A 27,202-nucleotide genomic window follows, 5' to 3' on the forward strand; every position below is an offset into this window, starting at 1 on the left:
GAACTGCTCACAACAAGGTCTGTGGATTATCTTGAGTAACCAGGTCATGATTTCTGGAAAGAGACACTGATGTTGAGCTTTTATGCCTCCGCACCGGCAATATCTGTCGCCAGAGGATTTATGCTTTCAGGTTGTCCGTCTGTCCCAGTCTCATGAACAAGATATCTCAAGAGCGCCTTGACAGAATTTCTTTACATTCTGCACAAATGACCACATGAACTCAACGATGAACTGATGAGATTTTGGTGGTCGCAGCTCAAAGATCAAGGTCACTGTGACACGGTCTGTCTCATTCTTGTGAATGCAATATCTCAAGAACACCTTGAGGGAATTTTTCCAAAGTTGGCACAAGCATCCACTTGGACTCACGAATGAACTGATTAGAATTTGGTGGTCAAAGTTCAAAGGTCAAATGACCTCACCAACATGGTTTTGACCATAATTCAGCTTAGTACAACAAAATTTCACACAAATGTTGAACAGGATAAAATGATGAAGTGATGATATTTTATATCCAAAAGGTCAAAGGTCAGCTTCACTCTGACATCATCATGTTCTGCATGATACATGCATGCATTACCCAACATCATATCTCAGGAACAGAAGGGGAGACATTTGGTCAAACACTGAATTGGTGACTCTAATCTTGAAACTGTGCTGATTGTATAGATCTTCTGTGTGTGAAGCATCCATGTTTTCACTGACATGGATGGAGACTGTAACTGCAGCTTGACAGGTTTGTGGAGGCGTACAGTCGCAAGAGAATATTTCTAGTTTTCACTTGGCACTTTGAGCACCACAAGCTGAGTACCATCTGGTTCCATTATATTGGAGAGAAGGCAGACATCTCTATGGCTGATGTCGTTAACACTTCTCACCTCACACCAGAACAATCTAGACTGATAAACAGCACTACAGGTGAGAGGAAAGGTATGTGTTTTTGGTTTTGGGGTGAACTGTCTCTTTAAAGCAGCCATTTGACACAGTGTTAATGTTTTACATCTGTACTCCACCACTCTAGAATACATGTTGAATAGTATATTAGTAATATCCACCTACTTTATACCTTACTAAAACAAAATGTGGACGTTCATTCTTGACCTTGGGAAAAGTAGTTTGTCAAAAGAGCAAATTCTATCCACTGATGAAGACCGAAAGATGAGGTTGAAAGTCCTGGAAAAAGCTGCTAAGTTGTTTGTTGTTTGTTGTATTTCGCCCTGTAGTTTCACTTGTTTTGAGTCTTCTAGATAACCCAGCAGCTGTGGCATCAGGGCGTAATTCTGTTTACTGAGCTGTTGTTGAGTTATTTTATCATCCGTCTCCACCTGACAGATGTGCCGATAATTGTCCTCTGATCTGTGCTTACTGTGTCTGATTTAAAGTGAATTATAGACACAAAAAACAAACGATTACTGTACCCCAGTGGTACAGAGCCCATGACAGAAGACTTACTATTCTCAGAACAGTAACACCATGTATCGTATTTTAAAGCGACTCTAATACGACACAGTGGATCTGTTTTCTCTGATCTCCTCTCCAGATATGATTTTTTTTTGTAAACCACCCCATCCTCCTCTTATCGAGTCCTGTCGTATCAGTGGAAAGATTAAAAGATGTAACTACATCTGGAATACAAAAAAAAGTATCTTCCTAAGATCTGAGATTTGACACCCGGATTAAAGGTTTACTGAAAGATTATATTTGGTATTAAAGATGATTATGATATGCAGAGATCTCTCTCACAGTGTGGGCTACTGTCTGTCATATTTGACTCTGTATTATACCTCTCATGTAATATTTCAAAACTTAAATCCAGGCAGAATTACGCAGCCTGTAAGCTGATAGACCCTGAGCTCTGGCTTTAATTTAGTTCTTATTTTTCCCCTTCCCTCCGTCCATCTATCTAACCCTGCTGATACTTACAGTACAGAGAGATATGAAAAATATATTTTGACTTAGGAAATAATTATTCCTGTCATGGTATCTTACCACAAGGAATCATTTTAATCAGGATGTTTTGAAAGATAATACTCGCGGGGTCGCAGCACTAAACATGCCACGGTTCAGCTTAGAGCAGGAAAAAAGGGAGCCGGCATCTGTGAGAAGAGTCCATGTCGAGTACATGAGTGATTCCACTGTGTGATGAGTTGGTGGGTGACTGAGCGGCTCCATGAATCCTTCATCAGTCCTTTATTTATTAAGAAAACATCACAATGAGACAAGAAACATATTGGAACAAGTCCTGAGCTCATATATGCACCAATCATGACGTATTTTTTCAGTTGCTTTGGCCCAGTTTTCACAATGAAAGTTTCAATTTACAAAACTGAACAATAAATTCTCTTATGACTTATACGTTTAATTTTGCCTCAAAATCTCATGTCCGCACAAATCAAATTAGGAAACGCATCACAGTGTCTGCAGCCAGAATGGCTGGCCCCATTCTGGCATCATTCATCTTGAGTCTCAGCCATTTTGGGCAACTAAGCATGGCCCAGTTTATTTCTTCTGGTGTGCCGAGTTTGGACTGATGCTGGGCCAGATCATTTTTTGGTAGTGGTCCACTGATAGCAGTTTCAGCAGCCAGAATTGGACAACTTTATTTTGTCCAAATCTGGGGCATTATTCATCACGAGTCTCAGCCAATTCCAGCAACTAAGTATGGCTCAATTTATTTCCTTCAGTTTGCCGAGTTTGGGCTGTTGCTGGGCCAGGTCATTTTTTGATAACAGTCAAGTGTTGGCAGCCAGAATCTGACCATTTTATTCGGCCCCAACTGGGTCATGTATGGCCAGTGTCCAGTGATGGCAGTGTCGGTAGCCAGAATCAGGCCAGTTTATTTGGCTCCATTTGGGCGTGATTTATTCCAAGTCTCAGCCGGGCAACTAAGCATGGCCCAATTTCTTTTTGGGCCGACACTGGGCCAGATCAATTTTTGATAACGGTCCAGTGATGGCAGCGGTGGCAGCCAGACATTCATTCGTCATTCATCCCAAGTCTCAGCAAATTCGGGCAACTGGACGTGGCCCAACTTATTCCTTCTGGCTAGCCAACTTTGGGCCAATGCTGGACCAGGTAACTTTTTGATAATGGCCCAGTGATGGCAGTGTTGGCGGCCAGAATAAGGCTGGTTTATTTGGCCCATATCTGGGCTGTCATTCATCCTGAGTCTCAGCCAATTTGGGCAATAAGCACAGCCCAATATATTTCTTCCTTTATGGCAAGTTTGAGTCGATGCTGGGCCAGGTCATTTTTTGATGAACAGTCTAGTGATGGCAGTGTCGGCAACAGGTACTGGGACAGTTTATTTGGCCCCATTTTGGCATAATTTATCCAGAGTCTCAGTCGAGCAGTAAGACATGGCCCAACTTATTTCCTCCAGCTAGCCAAGTTAGGGCCAGGTCATTCTTTGATAATGGCCCAGTGATGGCAACAAGAATAGGGCCGGTTTATTTGGCCTGAATCTGGGGCATCATTTATCTCAAGTCTCAGCCAAGTTGACCAACCTGATGTGGCCCTGCTTATTCCGTTCAGCTAGCCAAGTGTGGGCCAATACTGGGCCGAGTCATTTTTGGATAATAGCCTAGTGAAAGCGGTGTCAGAAACCAGAATCAGGCCAGTTTATTTAGCCCCAATCTGGAGCATCTTTCGTCCCGAAAGTCTGCTGTGTCAAAAAACTGGATGTGGCCCAAATTACTTCTTCTGGCATGCCGAGCTTGGGCCAGTGCTGGGCCAGGTAAGTTTGGCTGTCTGGGTGAGTTCATCACTGAATTTCAATCACTGTTGCATTTTGAAATAAAAAAGTTTTGAATCAGTAGCCAATTCTCATCAAACACCATGTGCAGTGGTCATTTCCTCAGAGTCATCACACTGAAAACTGAGCCAAAAATATGTCAAATTTGTGAACTGAACTGGGACTAAATAAATCAGATCAATAACATGTTCAAAACATAACTGGAACATACAAAAAAAGCACGACAAAGACAGACTAACAACAACTTGAAAACAATTCTATAGGTGTTGGAGAAACTCTCAGCTCTGCTAACACAAGGGTCAGATTTTAACACGTGAGGTGTAACAGGAATTAGAAATGACAGAAACAGTTATAGCACAGTATACTAAATATTCCCAGTTCATGCTCCACGACCAGACTGATCAGAACTCCAGGAAGTTGGTGACAATGGCAGCGTTGTAGATCAGGTCTGAAATGTATCCCATGGAGGTCTGTGGTCCCATCTGTAGGTGGTGATGGTGGTGTGGGTGGTGGTGGTGGTGGTGTCCTTGGCCCTGAGTTACCTCCCAGTACACCGGCTGTGGGTGGGAAGGAACCACCTGATCTACAGAGGTGTGACCTCCACCTGCAGCACCGCCTCCATACACAGCCTGATGAGCCCCAGATGGAGCCATCGTCTGGGGTTTGAAGTTCCTGAAGGCCTGGTAGGAGCGGGTGGAGGCCGAGTGCTGAGGCTGCCTGCTGACAGGCTGAGTAAAAGAACCAGGGAGGAACCCAGGCCGTGCTGGTCCCAGGTGCTGCCGCTGGTGGTGCTCCTCCTCCCAGTGATGAGACTCTGGAGGCTTTGAGGAGCCCAGTGTGGGCTGCTGGTGGAGAGATGAGGAAGCTGGCGGCGATGACACGGGGTTGCTGTAGATCTGGATCCAGTCAGAATACATCTGTGGGACGTCCTCACAGGAGTGGCTCTGCTCGGGCCTGAACATGTCTGCCAGGGTGGTCGAGGTGAGGAAAGCAGAGGTCACAGGACCAGGAGGAGGATCAACGACTCCTCTACCTCCCAGGACCGACTTGCTGGACTTGGGGAGTCTCCCAGTCTTGATACTTCTGGCTCTTCTGTTTTGGAACCACACCTGTGGAGAACGACATGACTTATGTCAAAATAATTACATTATTCTGTGAGACACACACACCTCTGTGCAGGATCACCCCTGATTGGGTCAAATCATCTTTGTGGAGAAAAAATATACATAAAAAATTATTTAAAGCCCCTACAAGGAACTTTCATTTTGAGTTGATTTTGGCGACCCTGTGGACAAAAGCGGTAGTGTTTTGCCAGAATGAAGCCTACATTTCCCATGAGCTCTAGCGCATACTGTTGTAAAGACGCTTACCTGGCTCGCGCATGTGTTTGTTTTGGAGATGAATGAAACAGCAAGACGGGAAAACTTTGCCCCCGCTCCTATCGGGGATCCCAGCTCACCTCTGCCGCGCCCCAGCTCCACCTCTCTGGCGTAAGTGCCACCGCCGCCGGGGTAAACGCAGCGGCTGGTAAGGCTGAAGGCCTGTTTGGAGAGCACTTCCACGGCTTCTTGGACTGAGTATGGAGCGGTGACTCGCCTCTTTATTTCTCGGCACTCGCTGGACCCTGTCGACGCCTGGCTGGTACCTGTCGTCTGCCCAGATGAGGTGTTCCAGCCCCGCGGCCCCTGCTCTCCTCGTCCCTGCTGGCGCGGGGTGAATCTGCGCAACCTGCGGCCTCTGTGTGTGGCTCCCCGGACAGCTAACACCGTGGACCCGCCGGCTCCTGCCAGGATTGGGCTGGTAAATGCTAGATCGCTACTGAACAAAACGTTTATCCTGAAGGATTTCCTAACTTCCCGGGTCGAGGAGGAGGAATAGCGACTATTCATAAGAGTCACTATAAATGTAAGCAGCTAGGTAAGATGACGTGTGCCGTCTGAGTGCTGTAAATCGTTTCGTCCTGGAAGCAACCTGGGGCGGACCCGGAGACAGTTTCCTAAAGGTATGGATATACACTATATGGAAATAGCTTATCTTCACACCGATGGTCTCATTTGCTGTTGTAGGTCACGCACAGACATCAGCAGAAACGAGAGACTTTTGCATATCCAGTTAAAAGTTCCTTGTAGCGGCTTTAAAATATATATATATATATATATATATATATATATTTTCTTTATTTAAAACATATAAAATAAAAATATAGTATAAAATAAATATGAACAATATGAAAATATTCTATAAATAATACTATATATATATATATATATATACAGTACAGGCCAAAAGTTTGGACACACCTTCTCATTCAATGCGTTTTCTTTATTTTCATGACTATTTACATTGTAGATTCTCACTGAAGGCATCAAAACTATGAATGAACACATGTGGAGTTATGTACTTAACAAAAAAAGGTGAAATAACTGAAAACATGTTTTATATTCTAGTTTCTTCAAAATAGCCACCCTTTGCTCTGATTACTGCTTTGCACACTCTTGGCATTCTCTCCATGAGCTTCAAGAGGTAGTCACCTGAAATGGTTTCCACTTCACAGGTGTGCCTTATCAGGGTTAATTAGTGGAATTTCTTGCTTTATCAATGGGGTTGGGACCATCAGTTGTGTTGTGCACAAGTCAGGTTAATACACAGCCGACAGCCCTATTGGACAACTGTTAAAATTCATATTATGGCAAGAACCAATCAGCTAACTAAAGAAAAACGAGTGGCCATCATTACTTTAAGAAATGAAGGTCAGTCCGGAAAATTGCAAAACTTTAAATGTGTCCCCAAGTGGAGTCGCAAAACCATCAAGCGCTACAACGAAACTGGCACACATGAGGACCGACCCAGGAAAGGAAGACCAAGAGTCACCTCTGCTTCTGAGGATAAGTTCATCCGAGTCACCAGCCTCAGAAATGGCAAGTTAACAGCAGCTCAGATCAGAGACCAGATGAATGCCACACAGAGTTCTAGCAGCAGACCCATCTCTAGAACAACTGTTAAGAGGAGACTGCGCGAATCAGGCCTTCATGGTCAAATAGCTGCTAGGAAACCACTGCTAAGGAGAGGCAACAAGCAGAAGAGATTTGTTTGGGCCAAGAAACACAAGGAATGGACATTAGACCAGTGGAAATCTGTGCTTTGGTCTGATGAGTCCAAATTTGAGATCTTTGGTTCCAACCGCCGTGTCTCTGTGAGACGCAGAAAAGGTGAACGGATGGATTCCACATGCCTGGTTCCCACTGTGAAGCATGGAGGAGGAGGTGTGATGGTGTGGGGGTGTTTTGCTGGTGACACCGTTAGGGATTTATTCAAAATTGAAGGCACACTGAACCAGCATGGCTACCACAGCATCCTGCAGCGACATGCCATCCCATCCGGTTTGCGTTTAGTTGGACGATCATTTATTTTTCAACAGGACAATGACCCCAAACACACCTCCAGGCTGTGTAAGGGCTATTTGACCAAGAAGGAGAGTGATGGAGTGCTGCGGCAGATGACCTGGCCTCCACAGTCACCGGACCTGAACCCAATCGAGATGGTTTGGGGTGAGCTGGACCGCAGAGTGAAGGCAAAGGGGCCAACAAGTGCTAAACACCTCTGGGAACTCCTTCAAGACTGTTGGAAAACCATTTCAGGTGACTACCTCTTGAAGCTCATGGAGAGAATGCCAAGAGTGTGCAAAGCAGTAATCAGAGCAAAGGGTGGCTATTTTGAAGAAACTAGAATATAAAACATGTTTTCAGTTATTTCACCTTTTTTGTTAAGTACATAACTCCACATGTGTTCATTCATAGTTTTGATGCCTTCAGTGAGAATCTACAATGTAAATAGTCATGAAAATAAAGAAAACGCATTGAATGAGAAGGTGTGTCCAAACTTTTGGCCTGTACTGTACATATAATAAAAAATATAAAATAGCCACAAATATAATTCTTATCAGGTAATAATGTCACTTGGGGGATGGAGAAATAATTAATAATGGACATTAGATTTGCGCTGCAGCCAAACAGTGATATGAGAGCGGTGAGAGTGAATTAAAACAGTAAACCCAAACAAAGCACTACAAGACAAAAGCTTCTGAGAGGAGCTGGGTTCAGCTGTCAATTAATCTATTCACAATATAAGCGAGAAATAGTGATTATATTTAACATTATACCTTTAAAACACCAGGAACACACATCTGATGGAGAGGTATAGATTTTTTTTCTTTCTCTTAATAATTTGGTTACCTACATCTAAAAAAAATCAGAGCTCTGACACTGATGATGATGAAGATTATCAGGTGCAGTCTGATTTTGCCACCATTTTTGTTCATTCTCAGTAACTCTTACCGATCTTACTTCTGTTGTTACTCTATTAGGCACTGGTTTTTGCTTCTGCTCCTTGAAAACACTTTTAACTTGTATATTTGTATATTTCTGACAGATATCTAATAATCTATTATTCTGAAACTGGAACCCACTGGTTGCTCTGGTTGTGAACGCTCAATTGTGGTGACTTCAGGATAAATGAAGTTCTATTGAATCGAAGTTAAAGTGTTAATCAGAAGGTGACTGTAAGTAGGAAACCTGACCCCACTTGTCCAGAATACCTTATCTAAAATTAAGAAAACAAAAAAGATGAGAGGGGGTTAGGGGACTCTCAATAACCTCAGAGAGCATGTCAAAAAAGACGCCCAGCTCTGGGGCAAGAGAAAATGTGTGTGAGGTCTGCTGGGGAGGGACAGCACCTGATACAAAAATAAAATAAATAAGTCCTCAGCTTGGCCCTGGTGTGGTGGATCCTGTAAACCACTTTAAACTGGTTCATCCGAGCACAAGTACAAGTGGAGCTGATCCAGAGCAGTGAGTCTCCACCAGTGTCCTTTAAATACAGTTTTACGACTCACCTGTATCTTGCTCTCGGGCAGGTGTGTGTGCGCAGCCAGCCTCTCCCTCAGGGTGATGTCCGGGTAGGGAGTCACAGCGAAGGCTTGCTCCAGCTCAGACAGCTGAGCTCGGCTGAAGATGGTCCTCTTCCTCTTCCTCTGACCCTCCATCAGAGCCGCGGCGGCAGCGGCGGAGGAGGAAGAGGAGGATCGGTCCGGCTCCGGAGAGGACACCGTGATCTCACTGCGGACATCTTATCATGGAAAACCAAAAAAGGGAAGGTCAAACAACTAAAATAAAATAAGATAAATACACGTACATATAGATATAATAAATAAATAACGATGAGGGAAATTAAATTCTAATTTTAAATCTAATGTGGACAGGTAACCACGTTTTGCCTGTTTTTACAGGTCATTAAAACGACATCACAACAAGCTGTAAAGTTGATAAAATCAAAAACAAATAACAAACAAAAACAAAACAAACAACAAAACAACAAAAACCCTAAATATTAATAGTAATACATAATAAAAAAAATAATAAATAATAAAATACAATAAATAATACAAATATTAACATTTTTATTTTTAGATTTTTTTCAAATACTTAAGCTATATAATAATAATAATTTAAAAACTTCTCTTATATAGTACTTTTCAAAAACAAGTTTACAAACTGCTTTACAGACATGAAATAAAATATTAAGCAAAATTACAATTGTAATAAATTCAATGCAGCTAAAAACTTAAAGAAAAGAGACAATAAATAAACAATTTGTAAATAAGCAAATTTTTAATTATTTGGCATATTTTCATTCATTTTTTCCCCATGTAATAGCCTATATTTTGTATTTATATAGCTTTTTTTTTTTTTTTTGTTTAGTTTGATCTTTATTGGCTTATACATTCGTTTTTGACTTTTTCATTTTATTTCTTTGAGGCCTTGGGAAAAATTCTGTAGGCTGAATTTCTGCTGTGATTTTTGTAACTGCCTCTTTTCCATTAAAATGTCATATTGATCAATGTTATCTATAAAAAAAACCAGTTAATTCTATGTTGTTTTTTGGCTCATCTTTTTAATTCAATGATTTGTTTAAATCTAGTTTTTCATATAAAATGAATTACAGGGAGCAAAACATGAAGTGTATCAACAACAAAGATGATGATGTAAATTAAATAACCTCCCACTGACCTTTACAGTGATCCGTTTCTCCAAATAACGCCTTAAAATCCATCATGTCTTTGTGCTGGTTCTGTTTGAGTAGGGAGAAGTCTGAGTCCATGAACAGAGCCATCACTCATTCATCCACTGCTCGGCCTCCACTGACAGCTGTGGAGGAGTGACCACTTCTTATACCCACATCACATGGGACACCCAGCACCCAGCACCCAGCACCACCCATCAAATCCAGGTGTTGTTCACCTCTGCCTCTAATCCCAACTGAGAGAACAGAGGACTTGTTTTCCTGCTGCGTTTCTTTATATGACGTTTAACTGCTCTGTCTGTTTGTGAGGAGCTGTGGGGACGTGACGTTGAGATGAACAGGCGGTCAGTAAAGATGTGTATCTTTATAATCAGATGAAAGGTCAGAGATAAAATCATACTCTCCAGAAATATATTTATGCAAACAGAATATTATATAAAAACATGTGTAATTTGATTTAGAAAAAGGCATTGGAAAGGATTTTAAAAGTGTTATCAGCTTATCTAAATACAATAATAATGATACAGAGGTTAGAGCCTCGAAGCCTAATCAGAATAAACTGGAATCAATTATAAAGAAGACTGTGTTTGTCTCTCTACAACAAGTTTGTGTGAAACGTGGGCCAAAGAGTCAATAATCCAACATAGAAAATTATTTATTTATTTATTTATTTGTAGTCTACAGACTGGCCAGGGGCGTTTCTAGGATTTGAGGACACTAGGGACAGACCTCTGTCCCGAGTGTCCCTCCAGGGGGATCCTCCTTCAGGGTTTTTTTTTTTTTACAAACAACCCAGCTGGCCACCAGTGTCGTTTTGAGTTGAAAGTTGGCAGAATTGTGACGTTGAAAACTGGTGCTTGATCAGTGAATTCCAGCGTCAGACACCAACAAAAAAACCCGTCCTTTCACATCGGCATAATACACAGCCAGTCACCATTATAATTTAATGGCACCAGGCTGCCTCATGGAACAACAAGGAAAGTTAAGGCAGCAGAAGTCCGAGCACAGCAGGCAGGAGGGGTGGATGGGTCCAGCAACCACTAACTTTCACCTAGGAATCCGGTGTTCGCTTCCCGTAAGATTGTAGAGCCAAACCCTGTTCATTTTGCCTAAACCCAACCAAGTGCTTTTGTTGGCAAAACGCCACCACGTGTGTGTTGTTAAAGGAAAAAAACTTCAATTGTACCAACGGCTTTTATTTTGAAAGAGACTGTATGCAAACTGTACATTTCCTGTGAAAACAGAAGTGCATTTTGAAAACAGACAATGCATGTAACAGGCTGAGGTTGACACGACATCCCAGAACGTCAACAACCAACACACCCAGGGTACCTTGGACGTCATATGTGGACGTGGAAAGTCCATGACTAAACGTGGACATGTGACGAGGTCGGAGTGAGAATGTTTTGGTTGTGACGTCAGGTGACCAAAAGTCAATGTCAGGATAATGTGTAAAGTCAACACGATAGCTTTGGACAATCAAATAGAGGGGCGGGCATCATGGAGCGAGAAAGATGACAAGATGGAGGAGCTGTTGGTGTCTGAATACCTGGAGTCGTACAACACAGCATTAGCAACTTATAAGGACAACCACAAGAAAAACTGGGCCTGCGATAACATTTCCACCAAACTTCAGATGAGCGGTAAATTGTCCAAATATGTAGAAATCTTTGTTAAGTTCAGTGATATCCGTTGTCCTGCTGCATTTTGCTGTTATTAACAAGCCACAAAACTAGCTCACTTTTCCAAAGTTCACTGAAGGAACCCACTTGCAAGTAGGTGACTGACAGCAGTGGTATAGAGGGAATCGCCTTGTTTACAAATACTTCCAGAAAAAAACTTCCAGAGTTTAGCTACACATATATATGTATATATATATATATACATATGTATCTCACATTTTTCACGTCACTATATCACCGTTTAGACTAATCTGATGTTTGTAAAGTCACTGAACAAACATTACTGTGTGCACGTTTTGTAATTATTAACATGGTTATTGTAGATTAGCTGGGTTAACCGTTAGCTGTTAGCTGTTAGCGGTGTCTGTAATAACTCAGTACCTCAATAAACGGTCCGTGAATTTTTTTTTTTCCAGTGGATGTCTTAGTTACAACATGATTGAGCTAACTGGAGTAGTTTCATGTCGTATCCGACAACGGGAGGCTTTTAACAGATGACGTCCTGATGTTAGCTTTGCTGCTGCTAGTGTTAGCTGTCCCTGTCAGCTGCAGCCACTGATGCTTTCTAGACATCGTGATTTCCTAAAACTGAATAAATACCACACATAGCAACACAAAACTGCTTTGCTAGCTCAATCATGTTGTAACTAAGATATCCGCTGGGAAAAAAAAAAAAAAAATTCACTGACCGTTTATTGAGGTACTGAGTTATTACAGACACAGCTAACGACTAACAGCTAACAGCTAACGGTTACCCAGCTAATCTACGATAACCATGTTATTAATTACAAAACGTGCACACAGAAATAGTAACGTTTGTTCAATCATTGTGTTTATAGTACAGACTTTACAAACATCAGATTAGTCTAAACGGTGAGACAGTGACGTGAAAAATGTGATATATGTATATATATATATATATATATATATATATGTATGTATGTATGTAGCTAAACTTTGCTGGTTTTCTACCCAGAAGTATTTGTAAACAACGAGGCGATTCCCTCTATAAAAGCAGTTTAATGTATATTAAAAGTACAAAAAAAATCCCTATGTGGATCAGTTTATTTTCACAGTGAATTAGAAAATGGTAGAAGGGCCACCCAGCACCCTACCGGGGACCATATTTGGCCCACAGACCGTAAGTTGAGTATCACTGCATTATAATGAGCAAATACTGAATTCTGTGATAATATCTGAGGCACTGTTGTATTAATAAATAATTAATAATAAGAGGTGTGCAGGAGACCAATAACAATCCTAATCTCTGCTGACTGAATTGTTCTTTCTTGTGAATGGAAAATAGACTTAAATACAGATGTAATCTAACAGTGTGAGTACGATGTCAGACTCCAGGATGTTGAAATGTATATTTTTGCCTCTTTTTTCCTCAATTTCCTCTTTAAAATATTAGTGTATTGACATGTTTTCTTTGTTATAACGATGCATAAACTCATCTCTATGATGCCCAGTAAGGAACACAGTGTCCACATATCGGTGTCAGACAGTAAAATTTATTGAGTTCATTTTCCATGTCTCAGCATAATCTCAGTGTCACAGCATATGTGGATGTAAAATCAGTCAGCAATCAGCTCTACTGTATTTCATCAGATCTTTAGCCCCACAGTGGCCTGCAGCCTACAGTTTAATTATTCAGTGACATCTGTGAAACACACGTCCTCCTCTGGTGCAACATTAAAGGTTAATACAGGCACTCACTCTCAAACATGTGGTGATAATAAGGATTTATACAACACAGCACTCTTCGTCTAATATATCTCAACTACACACACATCCAGAAATAAACTACTGTTAACAGACCAACCCTGATATTTGTGTGTAAATTCATCATCTCAAAACACACACACACACACACACACACACACACACACACACAGTATTATCCCCGTGAGTCTCCACTATGTGTCTGTGGAGTGATATCCTGCAGCGTGTGGGTGAATGTTCATTAATCCACCACCAGGAGGAGCTGTAGTCTTTTCAAAGTGCTCCCACAGCAGCTCTGGGTCTCCACTCAGCTCAAAGTTGGGTACAGAGAATTAAGAGGTTGAAAAATGTTGAGTATAAAAGGAGAACTGTGCAGAAAATTTACATCCTCCGATTCTGAGCTTCACTCAAACTTGCGCAGGTGGTTGTAGAGGGACTGGACGTAGGTGAAGACACACATGGGGTCTGGTTTACGACCCATGATCATCATGTCCTCCACTTCGATCAGCCGGTCGCAGCTTGCCTTCACTCTGGGTGCACAGACAGAGAATCACAAGTCAGAGGGGAAGACTTAATGCTGCAACAGTATAGTCCAACTGTACAAAAAACTGTCTTGGGTGCGAAAGGACGGCAGAGGAGACACCTGCACACCAATATAACTGGGCAAGGAAGCCACAGAAACAGCAGCAGACGTTTCAGTCCTTGACGATCATCAGTGCTACTGACATGAGTGCTTCACAGAGCAGATTCAGACACAGACAGATTCCTACCAGGTGTGATGAATCAGTCAGCTGCTGCCACTAATTAGATGAGATCAACTCTGAGGAGCAGAGGCCTGACTACCAAATCACTATCACCTGTCTGAGAGTCTCACTTCCCATAACAAACACCACCACACTACAGTACGTCACATATGCACGTAACATTTAGAAGTAGAAGGCTTGGCCGGTATAAGTCATGGAAAATGACACCCGTGCAAGTTTTGTTTCAAGCATCAAATAAGTTGTTTGAGTTAATTTGCCTTACTTGACATTGCACGTCCTTCAAGGCCACTATTGCACGTTGCAATGAAGTTGACGCATATTAGAGCTGCATTATGTCAACGGCTAGCTTACAGAAAATAAATTTGGTTATCTAAGAAGATCACTGTAACAATTAATTTCATTACAAACAATACAATTCCATGACTTTTCCAGGGTTTGTCTAGGGGACCAAGGTGACGCTAACTACCACGTTGCAAATGGGGCAACAATAACAGTTTCCTAAAGCCCAAAGTGACATATTAGAATAAGTAGTCATAGGATATGTAAAGATATTCAGTTTACAGTGAAGAGACAAAAACAGAAAAGCTTGAACCTGAGAATGTTCGAGACCTCCAGGTTTTCAATGACTGTGGGAACTCTGAATCCTATCAGCTTTTTGGTGACAGAACCAGGACGATGCTAACTTCCACGTCAGCCTACAAAAAACATCATCACTGCAACACTTTATTTCTTGTGGTAATTGTTAGTTTGTGTTTTTACATCTCCACTGACCAGTGGATACTTGGTCAAGACCCCTGGAGGTCATGTTCTGTTACGACAGACGTCATGGCGTCAGAAGTGCTAAGCTTACTGATGAATGGACAAGTTGGACCAAGGTCAAGTTAAATGTGTCAGAGCACCATTTTAGGTGATAGTATACGTGCCGCCATCCTATATAAGCTGTGTCTCTCTCTGTTCACAGTCATCACATAGCTTCTGCGTGTAGCCATGCTGATCCAAGCTCGTAATTAAACGTGCTTTAAGAAAGAACTCCGTGATCGGCCTCATCCTTGAATTCTCCGGATCACCACAGAAACACCTACTCTCAGTAATCAAGCTACTTTTTGCTCTAGTAAAGGGGATCAAGATGCTAACGTTAGCAATGGACTTCACCAACAGTGCCAGTTGCGATGAGGACACATTAGTGGAACAGACGATGACACTGGAGACACATGTTAATACCAGGTGTCCATGTGACCAGGTTAAATCTAGATCCAATCTGGATATAAGACGGATTTTAATGCAAGGTGTAGCTACAGAGGGTCAATGTGACAGCTGAATCATTTTAAGGTTTAATCTACTGATTTCTCTACAGATGGTCCGGAAATAGTGGAACAGTGACGATTTCCTAAAGCCCAACGTGACAAATTAAAATCAGTCGTCTAAAATGTAAAGATGTTCAGTTTACAGTGATACAGAACAGATGAAAACAGAATATCCTCACATTTAAAAAAGTTAAAACCAGTTTGAATTTTTTTTTTTGCTTGAACTAAACAATTAATGGATAGTCGAAATTGTTGCATATTTATTTTCTGATGTAGAGGATCAAGAAAAGTTCCCAAAACAGCCTTGTGTCTTAGACAGCCCTGATGAAAACAGACTTTCCCTTTCTAACAAACATGTTTTGAGACGTTAAAGAACATCACGATGCACGTAATAATTCATATATATTTACTGTCCTATAAGTCTCCTCTCTGTGATCTCTTTAAGAGGTCAAACGTAAAGCTGCCACGACGCACGAAGGATTGATTCTGCGACCAAGTGAATTCTGTTTGTCACTCAAATCAGCTTAATTCTGCAGCCGTCGAATAACACATTCTTAAATCGAGTGTCTTTAAGCCCTGACATAAAGTATTTGCGTGGCCATGCTTGAGGCCTGTGTAATGTCTTTATGTCCAGCGTCTGTTAAGCTGAGCTCTGTGAAGCCTTGGAGTCAGCGCACCTTCCACCAAACACGTAAAAGAAAAGAGCGTGGTGGAGCAGACAGGATGTAAAGCGTGTGTGTTCTGGCGTGTAAAATAAAAACTTTGCAGAGGTCTGTGAAACAAAAACAAGTAAAGAAAACACATTAAGAGACATTCAGCCACAGTGAAGTTAAGACTTGCATTGTTGATGCAGTTAAGGCCAATAAATACTTTAAGGCTGATTCAATAAAAATCAGAGACCACAACTGACTCTGCTGACACACAAGTGTTTCTGCTGTTGCATAACAAGACCATTGAGTTAAATTCAATGTCTCCTGTGGCTTTAAAGGAACAGCTTAACATTTTGGAAAACATATTATCAGGGTGTCAAAACACAATCACAGCTGATTAACTCTCTGGGAAACAAGTGACAGAAGCAGAGATAGGTAACCTTTACGTGGACAGAAACAACTTAAAGGTCCAGTGTGTAGGATTTAGGCTGATATAAGTATGCTTTCTTTAGTGTATAATCACCTGGAAATAAGAATCATCATATTTTCATTACCTTAGTATGAGCTGTGTGAGTGGGTCTTTGTTTATGGAGATCATCATGTTTCTACCGTAGCCCAGAACAGACAAACCAAACACTGCCACTACATAAGGACATTCATGTTTTTGCAAAAGCCACTGTAGTTAGCAGCCCCTTAGCATTGAGGGCGTCGAAAAAACACTGACTTTTAATGTGAAGCTGCTTTATTCAGTGTGTTTACCACTTTAGATCACTGAGTCTGTTTGTTTTGGAGAGGAAGAGACCTCTGTGGATAAATCAGCTCCTGGAAAAACCTCCTGAACGTCTGGATCTTAAGTTGTCAGAGAAAAATGTGTGCCAAGGTTAGCAGGTGCTGGGCTAGCGGCACAGTTTAATATATCGTACTAAATCAGTTTCTCACACTAACATGCCCAGATACTGCGACTGGGAGTTGAATTCCTCCTGCATGTATACAGTCAATCAGACCCAAACTGGCCGAGGCGCTCTGAGCATGCTCCACAGTTTCCACCCCGGGCTTCGACTGAAGTCAAAGCATTAAATGTGTAACAGAAGAAGAAGCCGGTAACAACATGGAGAAATCTACATCCAGAGCTGTGACTTTTTGGACGGACGAAATGTACAGAGTTATCCACCACGGTACCAGTTAGCTGCTAGCTGACCATAGCTAACTTGTTTGTCCATTGTTTGGTCTGTGACGTAATATTTCAACTGGAAAAAGGTCCAGTACTAACAAGCTGAAAGGGGGCATATCTCCACCTATCATGGTGGAGTCTGACATACTTCTGTCATCAATAAATCGATTGTATACTGGGACAAGTCCAATTAAATGGCCTAGTTGAACTGTAACCGTAGCTCGACTTAAAGGGAAATTTCGGTTTATTTCAACCTGTCTCCTATCGTCCTAAATTTGTTTCAAGTGACTAGTGACATAAAAATAATAGTTAGCGTGTTAGCCGTTAGCCTAGATACAGCCGGGCGCATAGTAGTGTCAGACTGCTTTGGAAAGCAGAGCTAGATGGTAAACAAACATGGCAGCACACCGGTAAGGTAAGACAACACGTTTACATGTCGTTTTCTATATGTTCTCTGACATTTATCCTAACGATATGAGGCGGTCTTTGTGGGAAAAAAAGCTTGTTTAGTGGACTAACTTTGCACTTGAAGGTTGCCCGTTCACTTACGTTTTAACAGGTCTGACACTACTACGCGCCCCGGCTGTATCTAGGCTAACGGCTAACATGCTAACTATTATTTTTATGCCACTAGTCACTTGAAACAAATTTAGGACGATAGGAGACAGATTGAAATAAACCGAAATTTCCCTTTAACTGTGCACATAATTGTACGGAGTGACCTTGACCTTTAAACTGCAGGAACCAAATTCTATGCAATTCACCCATGAGTTCAAGTGGACATTTGCACCAAATTTGAAAAATATCCCTCAAGGCGTTCTTGAGCTCTTGAGGTATTCAGGAGACAGGCAGACAGACATATGGACGTATGTATTAACATAATCCTTCCTGCCATAGTTATTGCCGGCACAGAGGCTTAAAAAAAACTATTGATATGCAGAGTTTTATTCTTGTTAATTTGGGAAAACCCCTAAAACAGCACTGTATGACAAAATTCCTCCCCATCAGTGGTGTAGTGGAGGGTTTAGGGGCTGTACACATGCCATGTTTTTGTGCCCTCAAATCCATTGTTTTCAATGTAGATACATGGCAGAGCGACGCCGTTGAGTGCGCACACGTTCCCAGGCGCCTATTTTCCTGGACACAACGGCTGCACCCTGAGATAAACTGAGTTCAACTTTTGGAACACAGCAGCGCGCACCGCATGTCATGTGATGAAGACCAACCAACCTTATGAATGTTAGCTCTTCAGCCCTTAATGAGGTCGATCAACTCTACAGTGAATATGTTATTAATGAAGTACTTCATATCCATCATATCAGGACCCTTCTTAAAAGCTTCCTGTTCGTCAGACTCTGATGTCACTCACTCTGCAGTTCCAAAGGCCAGCTCAAAGTTGTGTTTGCGGTTGGCGGGCGACAGAGAGTTGTAATCAAACTCAGTGGGGAAGAAGGAGTGGACCAGAGCGCAGAAAGCCATCCCATCGCTCCAGCTGGACGAGAAGTTCTGGATGTCGATGTTCTGCAGAGAAACAGAGGAGATTTGGTGATGATGTGGCAGAGAGTGGCTTTCTTTGTCGTCTCAGGCCTTTGTGTGCAGAGAGGAAAGTAGAAAGAGCTGAAGGATTGAAGGGGGTAAAAGGAGATGAGTTGTAAAACTGACTGGCAGCTGGTTGGAGCTTCATGAAGCCATCTCCCCGTTCACTGTCTAGCCCATAATTATGATAGATAAAACAGACGTTCCTTCCTCTCTCTGCTTTCAGTTTGTTACATGCTTTTGAAATCATGTAATTTCAAGGCTGCCCTTTATTAGTCTGGAGTTTGCTTTGAATGAAAAGCAACATGTCAAGTCATCTGATGAACATCTCTCTCTCTCGTGTGTGTGTGTGTGTGTGTGTGTGTGTTTGCTTCCAGTTAATAAGAGTCTTGGCTTTGCCTGGCTTGACTATAACTGAAGCCACATGGAGCGGCTGGCACAGGCTGCTGTGAGGAAAAGGGTACCAGAGTGCAGCAATGTGTCGGTGTTCTCGACCATGACTCGAACTGGCTCAACCACACATACACCCCTATATTCACTGGGACCCTCACTTCCATACACCTCTACGGTTGAGAGGTAGATGATTAGCACATTAGGGCTGCAGTGTGTGCTGACAGGTTAGAGTTATGTGAATAGACAGATCGGAGTTAGGCTCATTTTAAACAGATTACTTTTACATTTCATCCAAAATTAAAGGACCACGCTGGAGATTTTAACACACGTATTATTTTTATTGTCTGTGCAGTAGAGCCTGGTTTCCTCCAAGCAGTACGGTATGGTACGGTTTGTATTTCTTCCGTTCCCACTGTGAAAAGTTGTTCCTTAGCGTCCCCATGTTTGGTCCCCCCTCTGCTGGGGTACCTAGCACACAGATGTGGTACTAAAAGGTGGAGCTGTGAACACTGCAGTCTGATTGGTCAGTAGAGGACGGTCACTCTGCTCAGGACTGAGCTGTGTCTGGTTTTGAGGCTCATGTAACCACTGTTCATACTGTGGAGAGTTTTATTAGTAAACTGTAACTATAAAATGAAAGGATGTTTTGCTGCCTCTCACAGCAGCTGGAGTCTGAGAAACAATAACTTCATTCACTGGGCCGACTGCCGACAACTTTTAAGGTGGAACGTTAACTTGTAATGTTACTCAATGCATGAGGTGATGACGTGAATCCATCAGCACACCTTAAATTTCACTGTGACAACTTTGACCATCACTTTAGTTTTTATTGTCTCTCTTGGATGACAGACAGTTTTAGTGATGAGTGGATCTTCAAGCGTTTAAAAATCTATATTAATTTCGACCACATTATGTGAAGGTCATATATTCTAATCCTCACTTCCTGTGGGCTCCAGCAACACTAAACCCCTGAGCTTGCCTGAGAAGGACTAAATGCACAAAGCTGCTATTTTTAAATATCCCATGGAGAGAGACTCTCACTGCAGCCTGTTCTATTTTGTTCTGAAAATGTGGGCGTGCAGCCTCGTTCTGTGGACGATAAACCAGGTGCAGACTTCCATCTGTGTCACCGCTGATGAGGAAATACAGCGAGTGCTGGACGGAGCAGTGAGTGACAACAACCCCGCCCACATTAAAGGGTTCTGTTTAAGGAAACGCTAACAGACCAGAGTCTAACGGAGTCTTGGTACCATGTCTGAAGGGTTGCTTTTGGTTCTAAGGTATCAGTGGTTGATAGAGACCCCATAACGTGAGAAGCAGCTGACCCCCATTCAAGAAAGTCTGGACACTCCAGGAGTAAACGGACGAGATACAAAATGTTGATTGTTGATGCTTAAAGTTGTTGTAGAAATATATATAATTTTGAGGAATGCCAGGCTGGCCATTTTCCCCTGTGTCAAGGCCTCATGCGAAGCTAGGCTAAACACCCATGGATGTATAAAGTGAACAGGATACAGGGTTGGTGGCGGGGCCCCATTCATTCCTACGGAAGTTGGTCAGTTGTGCATGAAGCCAAAATGGCTCAATTGTATAAAGTTACCCTGATGATCAGCATTACTTACTGTTATCGTTCTGACTGGATTAAATCCTGATACTTAAACGAGTCATTTCGCAAAATCAACTATGATCTGCTTTGGAATATGGTCAGTAAGGTAATATTTGTGCAAGTGAGCTCAACAGGCGCAGTACTTGAAGCTCTGGTCTTGTGTGGAGCCTGATAGCAACTTATAGTATTTGGACCAAATGTTAGAACATGTGTCTCTGAACAGGCTGAACGTGGACAACACTGAGTTACCTGGTAGCCTATGGTCTTGGAGCGACACCACTCGAGAAGAATCTGTTTGATGCTGCTGGCGCTGGAAACTCCAAAACTCTGAGACCGCTTCAGTTTGGGTTTAGACTCCACTGGTTTGGGGCGACTGTATGTAAACAGAAGCAGGGCATGAATACAGATTCAGTGTTAAGGAGCCTCATATCTACTACAATTCCCATGTGCCCCAGATGCAGCATGTACCTGTTACTGGCTTCAGAGTCCAGTCTTTCAAAGATAGATCGACGAGCCTGAGCGCCAATGTTTCGTGGTAGAGTCTGCGACCTCACCAGCCTCTTCTCTCCTACCTGCCCGAAGGATCTGCCACTGCTTACATCATTGTCTCTAAAGGACGGGAGCACAGAAGGGTCAGACAAAGCAAAACGCATTTAACTTATCCTAAAGGACGTCGTTCATGAGTCACTTTTTGTTCACCTGTCATTCTGCAATAACCCTGAGTAGGTCACAGACTTGGGCGGGGCTGAGTTTGCTTTCTCTGCAAGACACAAACATTTTACAAATATTTTTTCTGACATAATACAAATATTTTTTCTGACATAATACAAATATTTTTGGACATTATACAAATACTTTTCAGACATTTTGCTGATATTTTTTGATATTTTACTTAAATATTTTTCTTTTAGAGTTTTTACTAATTTTTTTGGACATAATACAAATATTTTTCAAACATTTACCAAATATTTTTTGGATATTTTAATAATTTTTTCTGGACATTTTAATAACATTTTTCTGATGTTTTACAAATATTTTTCAGGCATTTTACTGATATTTTTGGACATTTTGCAAATATTTTTCTGACTTTTTACAAATACCTTTTAGACATTTTAATAATATTTTTTGCACATTTAACAACTATTTTTTGGACATTTTACATATCCATGATATTGTCATTTCCCAGCTGGCCGCCAGTGTCATTAGACGAAGATATTTGGTTGAATTTCAGTTGTGATGCTAGGTGACCAAAATTCAATGTCAGGACAACATCTAATACCAACGTCAATTTGATGTAGAACACTGACGACAAATGACGTTGATATTTTGTTGGTTTTAAGTTGTGTTGTTAAACCCAAATCCAGCATCTTCCAAGAGTCTACTGCCAACGTCATGTTAATGTAGAACACAGACATTTAGTCGTAAGGTATGAAGAACAAAACTCAGCGTCTGCAAAACATCATGACGTGAAATTCTAACGTCATTAGACATTTAAAATACATCAACCTGATTTTCATTCCAACCAAGATTTGACATCTATCTGACGTTACAGTCCAATGTATTTTTGTCATCATATTGACATCTGGTGCCAGCTGAGCAAGCAGGAGAGAACATGTGTCTGAAAGCTTACCCTGAAGGCGGGGAGATCCCAGAGTTCTGACAGGTGTAGGTGTCCATGTAGAAGATACTAACAGTAACAAAGGAAAGGGAAACTGAAAGTTAGAGGTATATTTTGCTGCAGCCATGTAAAAAATAAATAAATAAATAAACAAACAATTCACCTGGTTGAATTGGAGACTCCTCTATTGGTTGGATCTGGTTGGAGCTAGCAGCTGATTGGCCAGTAGGTGAGGCGTCGGAGAGTGGAGGGGAACGAGAACCAACAGGGCTGCTGGGAGAGTCAGGGCCCTTTATTTCTGCTGTTTTGGTCGTGGCGGTGATGGGCAGATGGGGCATCCGCATGGCGACAGGGGCCGTGTGCTCGTGTGGGAAGTCATTGGGTGGAGAAATTTTACCATGTACCAACTCTGAATTCTCTGGATGGATAAAAAGGTAAAAAATGATTCCATTAATGAAAGTATTTTTAATGTATTTCTATACCAGAGTCACCAATTCAGTATCTGACCAAATGTCTCCCCTTCTGTTCCTGACTTATGGTGCTACCTAATGGCCAGAAAAGTGTTTTTGCAGAACATTATGATGTCACAGTAAAGTTGACTTTTGACCTTTTGGATCTAAAATGTCATCACTTCATCATTTAATCCTGTTTTTGTGACATTACCTGTGGTGACAGCGTGTCCATTCTCCAGTCCAGCATGTGTTGGGGCGGGGTCCACCTCTATTGGCTCCTCTCGTTCAATACTCTGAAAACACACAGAACCACAGTGAACAACAACACACCAGCAACCTTCTTTAAAGGTGCATGAGGTCATATTTGACCTTCACTGGTGACCGGTAGAGAGCTGCCGGTGGAGTGTTTTTACTTCCAAAACAGAGAACAGGGTGGAAAATTAGCTTTGAAAGCCAGCAATTTAACCCTATGAAACCCACAGAGACCTATTTTTTGGCTTTTTTTAGGGGACACAGGATCTTTATGGGGATATATGAGGTCAACAGTATATGCCACATGGAGGCGGTTAGCAATTTTTGGGTTGATACCATTTGTAGACAGTTTGGGTGCTAAATTTGAGCATTTGTTAAGACCTTGAGGAACTGAAAAATCCACTCTGTGATTTGGTATCAGAAACTGCTAAGAAACCCCCTTATTGTCAATATACCTATGAAAATAAAACATCCTCTGAATGCCCCAGGTCTCTAGTTTGTGCCTGTAAAGTTTCATGAGGCTGTGATTATCCCACAGGTCACTACAGGTCATTTGACACGATGAGGTCTGTTAAAAAATGGTCCCATTACAGTTGCTAATATGCTAATGCTTATATGCTAATGAGTAAACTTGTCAGTAAACTACAATATTAGTGAGTTAGCTTGCCAACTAGGTAGACTATGCTAATAAACTTGCCAATAGAATAGAATATTGATGAGTTAGCTTGATAAGGAGGTTGGCTATGCTAATGAGTAAACCTGCCAATAGACTAGAATATTAGCGAGTTAGCTTGCTAACTAGGCAGGCTATGCTAATGAGTAAACTTTCCAATAGAATGAATGAATGAATTTTTATTATTGTGTCATGCACAAAGTGCCCAGCCCAAACAGGCTTACAAGACACCAATAATCAACAAAAACAGACCAGAAACCAGAGTAGAAACATAAATTACAATTAATATTAGACAAATATCCTATCCTGACGCTTCTTCCATGCTTTAGAAACAAAATTAGCCAACTTATAAACATTAAAATTAAACAACCATTCCATTTTATCGTCATCAGACCCCCAGAACATTTCTAAATTTTGAACGAATAAATCACTGAATATCTGTGTTCTTAGATCATCATAGAAAGGACAATACAGAAGAAAATGCGATTCGTTCTCAACTTCTCCCAAATCACACACTTCACATAATCTATCGTCCTCCTGGAGGTTTTTAAATCTGCCAACCGAGGTTCAGAGGGAGGATTCCTGTTCTCAACTGTGCAATTAAAGATCTTTGGCTTCTCGTTAGATTTACAGTAACATAGGATTCAGGGCCAAAGTTATGTTTAATTTGAATATACGTTCGTAATTTTGGTTTTAATAAAATCTCATTTAGCCATTTGATCTCAAATCCATCAAGTAACTTTATTCTGATGGCATCATGCATGCATGTTAAATTATTGCTAAATATATATTGTAAATCAGCTTCTCCAAAAATGTAATGAATCTCCTTAACCCATGGTGATTTGTGCAATTTACTCCAAAGAAAAACTTTCTTATTAACTCTGTTATCTGACATATTGAGCAGACGATTCCACATTCTTATCATTTCACATTTGCGTCTTATTGAGCCAGGAATCCAACCCAAATCACCCTGAACAGCCAAAATAGGGGCAAACTTATGAACACCTAAGAAGCAGCGTGCAGCTCTGTTTTGAATAGAGTCTGCCACTTTACAGTCTTTAAAACCCCATATCCCTGAAGCATAATTTAATATAGGAGAGACACATGCATCGTAGAGTTGTGAATAGGTAGAATATCCAAGATCTCTACATATTTTAAGCTTGTTAACAACAGATCCTAGAGCTAGAGCCAATAGACTGGAATGTTAGTGAGTTAGCTTGCTAACTAGGTAGGCTGTGAAAATGTGGTGATTGCAAATGGTCCCATTACAGATATTTATATGCTAATGCTTATATGCTAATGAGTAAACTTGCCAATAAACTAAAATGTTAGCGAGTTAGCTTGCTAACTACATAGGCTATGCTAATGAGTGAACTTGCCAAGAATATTAGTGAGTTAGCTTTCTATCTAACTAGGCAGTCTACGCTAACGAGTAAACTTGCCAATAGACTAGAATATTAGCGAGTTAGCTTGCTAACTAGGCAGGCTATGCTAATAAGTAAACTTTCCAATAGACTGGAATGTTAGCGAGTTAGCTTGCTAACTAGGCAGGCTATGCTAATAAGTAAACTTTCCAATAGACTGGAATGTTAGTGAGTTAGCTTGCTAACTAGGTAGGCTGTGAAAATGTGGTGATTGCAGTATTTGCAACTGAAAAATATTAGCCTTAATCTCTGTCAACAAAAATCTAGTCAAGCAAGCTTACTTGTTAGCATAGCCTACCTTCTTAGCAAGCTAACTCGCTAATAGTCTTGTCTATTGGCAAGTTTACTCATTAGCATAGCCTACCCATTTAGCGAATTAACCCAGTAACCCTGCAGTAGCTCATGAGGATTTTGTTCAGTCTAACAGATGTTTTTGTTTAATTGTACTAACTTTAATTTGGAAACCTTATCTCAGAAAAAGCACAAAGAAATTTTGAAAGAAGCACAGGAGCAGCACACTGATGATGCCAGATGATTAAGCATTAGATGAATTAATCACTGTGGTGCTGATCAGTTGTATTGATTGACTGCCTCCAGTATTATCAATCAATCAATCAATCAATCAATCAAATTTTATTTATATAGCCCTTTACAATAACCAAAAGTTACCCAAAGTGCTTTACAACAAAGCCATAAAACAGTACAGAAAAACAATACATAAAACACAGGTTTTGACTGTGGAAAGTGCCATAGTGCTGCAGGTTATTAAAAGCCTTCCAGAAGTACATAAAAATAGAACAGACAAGATAAGTACACCCGAAAAAAAAACAAGACAGTCCTGGTCAGACATTGAAAGCCAATCTAAAAAAGTGGGTCTTCAGCTTCGATTTAAAAAGGCCGAGATCAGTAGTGGTGCGAATGTCGGGGGGCAGTTTGTTCCACAGTCTGGGAGCAGCAACAGCAAAAGAACGGTCACCCCACTGTTTGTATCTCGACCTCGGGACTTCTAACAGAAGCTGACCCGACGAACGCAGGGCCCTACCATGATCACGGATAGTTAAAATCTCAGACAAGTAGGAAGGAGCCAGGCCATTGATGGCATTAAAAACAAACAACAGAAGTTTAAAATCAATCAATTCTAAATTAATTAATTAATATCATTAATTATTTTAACTACATTGCACTTGTTGCCCCTGTGATCCTGTGTGAGTTCTGTCTCCGTTCATAAACCAATATGTTGTGTTTGGATCACAGACAAAGAGTCACAGCATCGTGTTCCTCTGCTTTGAACCAAAACAGAAATCCAGATGTCCGCTGCTCATTGAGTCATCGTTGGACCATCTCACTCTTTCCAGGTTTTGGACTTTTCTCTAACATGTGGGTTTTTTTGACATGACTTCAGACAAAACAAAATGAACCAACACGTCGGCGAGGCACGACACGACTCGACGCACTTCAAAGTCAGCAGCATGTGGATAAATGAGCTGGTTGTTGTCTGTTCTTAGTGTCTGCCTCCTCTCCTGTGATAAGACTTGAGGAGTCTTTGTTTTAAGTCAGGCGCCGCTGTCACTGACAAACTCACTGATGGGAGAGCTGCCAAAATGTAACTGGTGATCTGGCAGCCTGACTGCTGAGATGATTGAGATCAAGTTTGAATGTCAGACATCATCAGGATCCAGAGTTCACATTTCATCGTCTATTTGCACGGCTGTTATAGTCGGGGGGAATGTGGGACTAGTTATCCAGGGCCCCAATAGCAGGGGGACCGTTAAAAAAACTGGAATTAAAAGTTTGGTTTTGTTTGCCATCCATCCATCCATCCATCCATCCATCCATCCTAACCCTAACCCCAGCGACCCTTTCCAGCCTCTCCTGGGGGACCCCAAGGTGTTCCCAGGCCAGATGAGATATGTAATCCCTCCAGTGTGTTCTGGGTCTGCCCCGGGGCCTCCTACCAGTGGGATGTGCCCAGAACACCTCTAACAGGAGGCGCCCAGGAGGATCCTGATCAGATGCCCGAACCACCTCAACTGAACCCTTTCGACATGAAGGAGCAGCGGGTCCACTCCGAGCTCGTTACCCTATCTCTAAGGCTGAGCCCAGACAACCATCGGAGGAAA

At 41.6% G+C, this 27,202-nt stretch overlaps 3 protein-coding genes across 3 annotated transcripts in view; all 3 read right to left on the reverse strand.

The window, feature by feature from the left end:
• Window positions 1-27,202, reverse strand: part of LOC125889186 (TLC domain-containing protein 3A-like) — a 198,612-nt gene that overhangs the window by 83,205 nt on the left and 88,205 nt on the right. The window lies entirely within an intron of this gene.
• sebox (SEBOX homeobox) lies at window positions 4,023-9,922 on the reverse strand. Its single transcript, XM_049575881.1, has 3 exons — window positions 9,820-9,922; window positions 8,646-8,878; window positions 4,023-4,863 (listed from the first exon to the last, which is right to left on the reverse strand). Exons 1-3 carry the CDS (start codon window positions 9,920-9,922, stop codon window positions 4,156-4,158), a joined length of 1,044 nt encoding a protein of 347 aa, XP_049431838.1. The 3' UTR covers window positions 4,023-4,155.
• The window catches only part of smtnl (smoothelin, like), a 42,091-nt gene continuing 27,430 nt past the window's right edge, over window positions 12,542-27,202 (reverse strand). The window contains exons 3-10 of the mRNA XM_049576923.1: window positions 22,945-23,026; window positions 22,445-22,699; window positions 22,294-22,350; window positions 21,363-21,423; window positions 21,132-21,272; window positions 20,913-21,036; window positions 18,498-18,649; window positions 12,542-13,769 (exon numbers count right to left, since the gene is read on the reverse strand). Of these exons, the coding sequence (XP_049432880.1) occupies window positions 13,643-13,769; window positions 18,498-18,649; window positions 20,913-21,036; window positions 21,132-21,272; window positions 21,363-21,423; window positions 22,294-22,350; window positions 22,445-22,699; window positions 22,945-23,026 (999 nt within the window). The 3' untranslated portion in view covers window positions 12,542-13,642. The remainder of the gene's footprint in view (window positions 13,770-18,497; window positions 18,650-20,912; window positions 21,037-21,131; window positions 21,273-21,362; window positions 21,424-22,293; window positions 22,351-22,444; window positions 22,700-22,944; window positions 23,027-27,202) is intronic.

Source organism: Epinephelus fuscoguttatus, linkage group LG5 (genome assembly GCF_011397635.1).
Source record: "Epinephelus fuscoguttatus linkage group LG5, E.fuscoguttatus.final_Chr_v1".
Lineage (NCBI taxonomy): Eukaryota > Metazoa > Chordata > Actinopteri > Perciformes > Serranidae > Epinephelus > Epinephelus fuscoguttatus.

Bases quoted from the DNA above. Each gene is read 5' to 3' on its own strand.
- sebox (XM_049575881.1), bottom strand. From the start codon at position 9,922: ATGGCTCTGTTCATGGACTCAGACTTCTCCCTACTCAAACAGAACCAG. The intron at 8,879-9,819 runs GTCAGTGGGAGG...TTCCATGATAAG, and splicing joins AGAAACGGATCACTGTAAAG to ATGTCCGCAGTGAGATCACG. The intron at 4,864-8,645 runs GTGAGTCGTAAA...CGTTCTCCACAG, and splicing joins TGCCCGAGAGCAAGATACAG to GTGTGGTTCCAAAACAGAAG.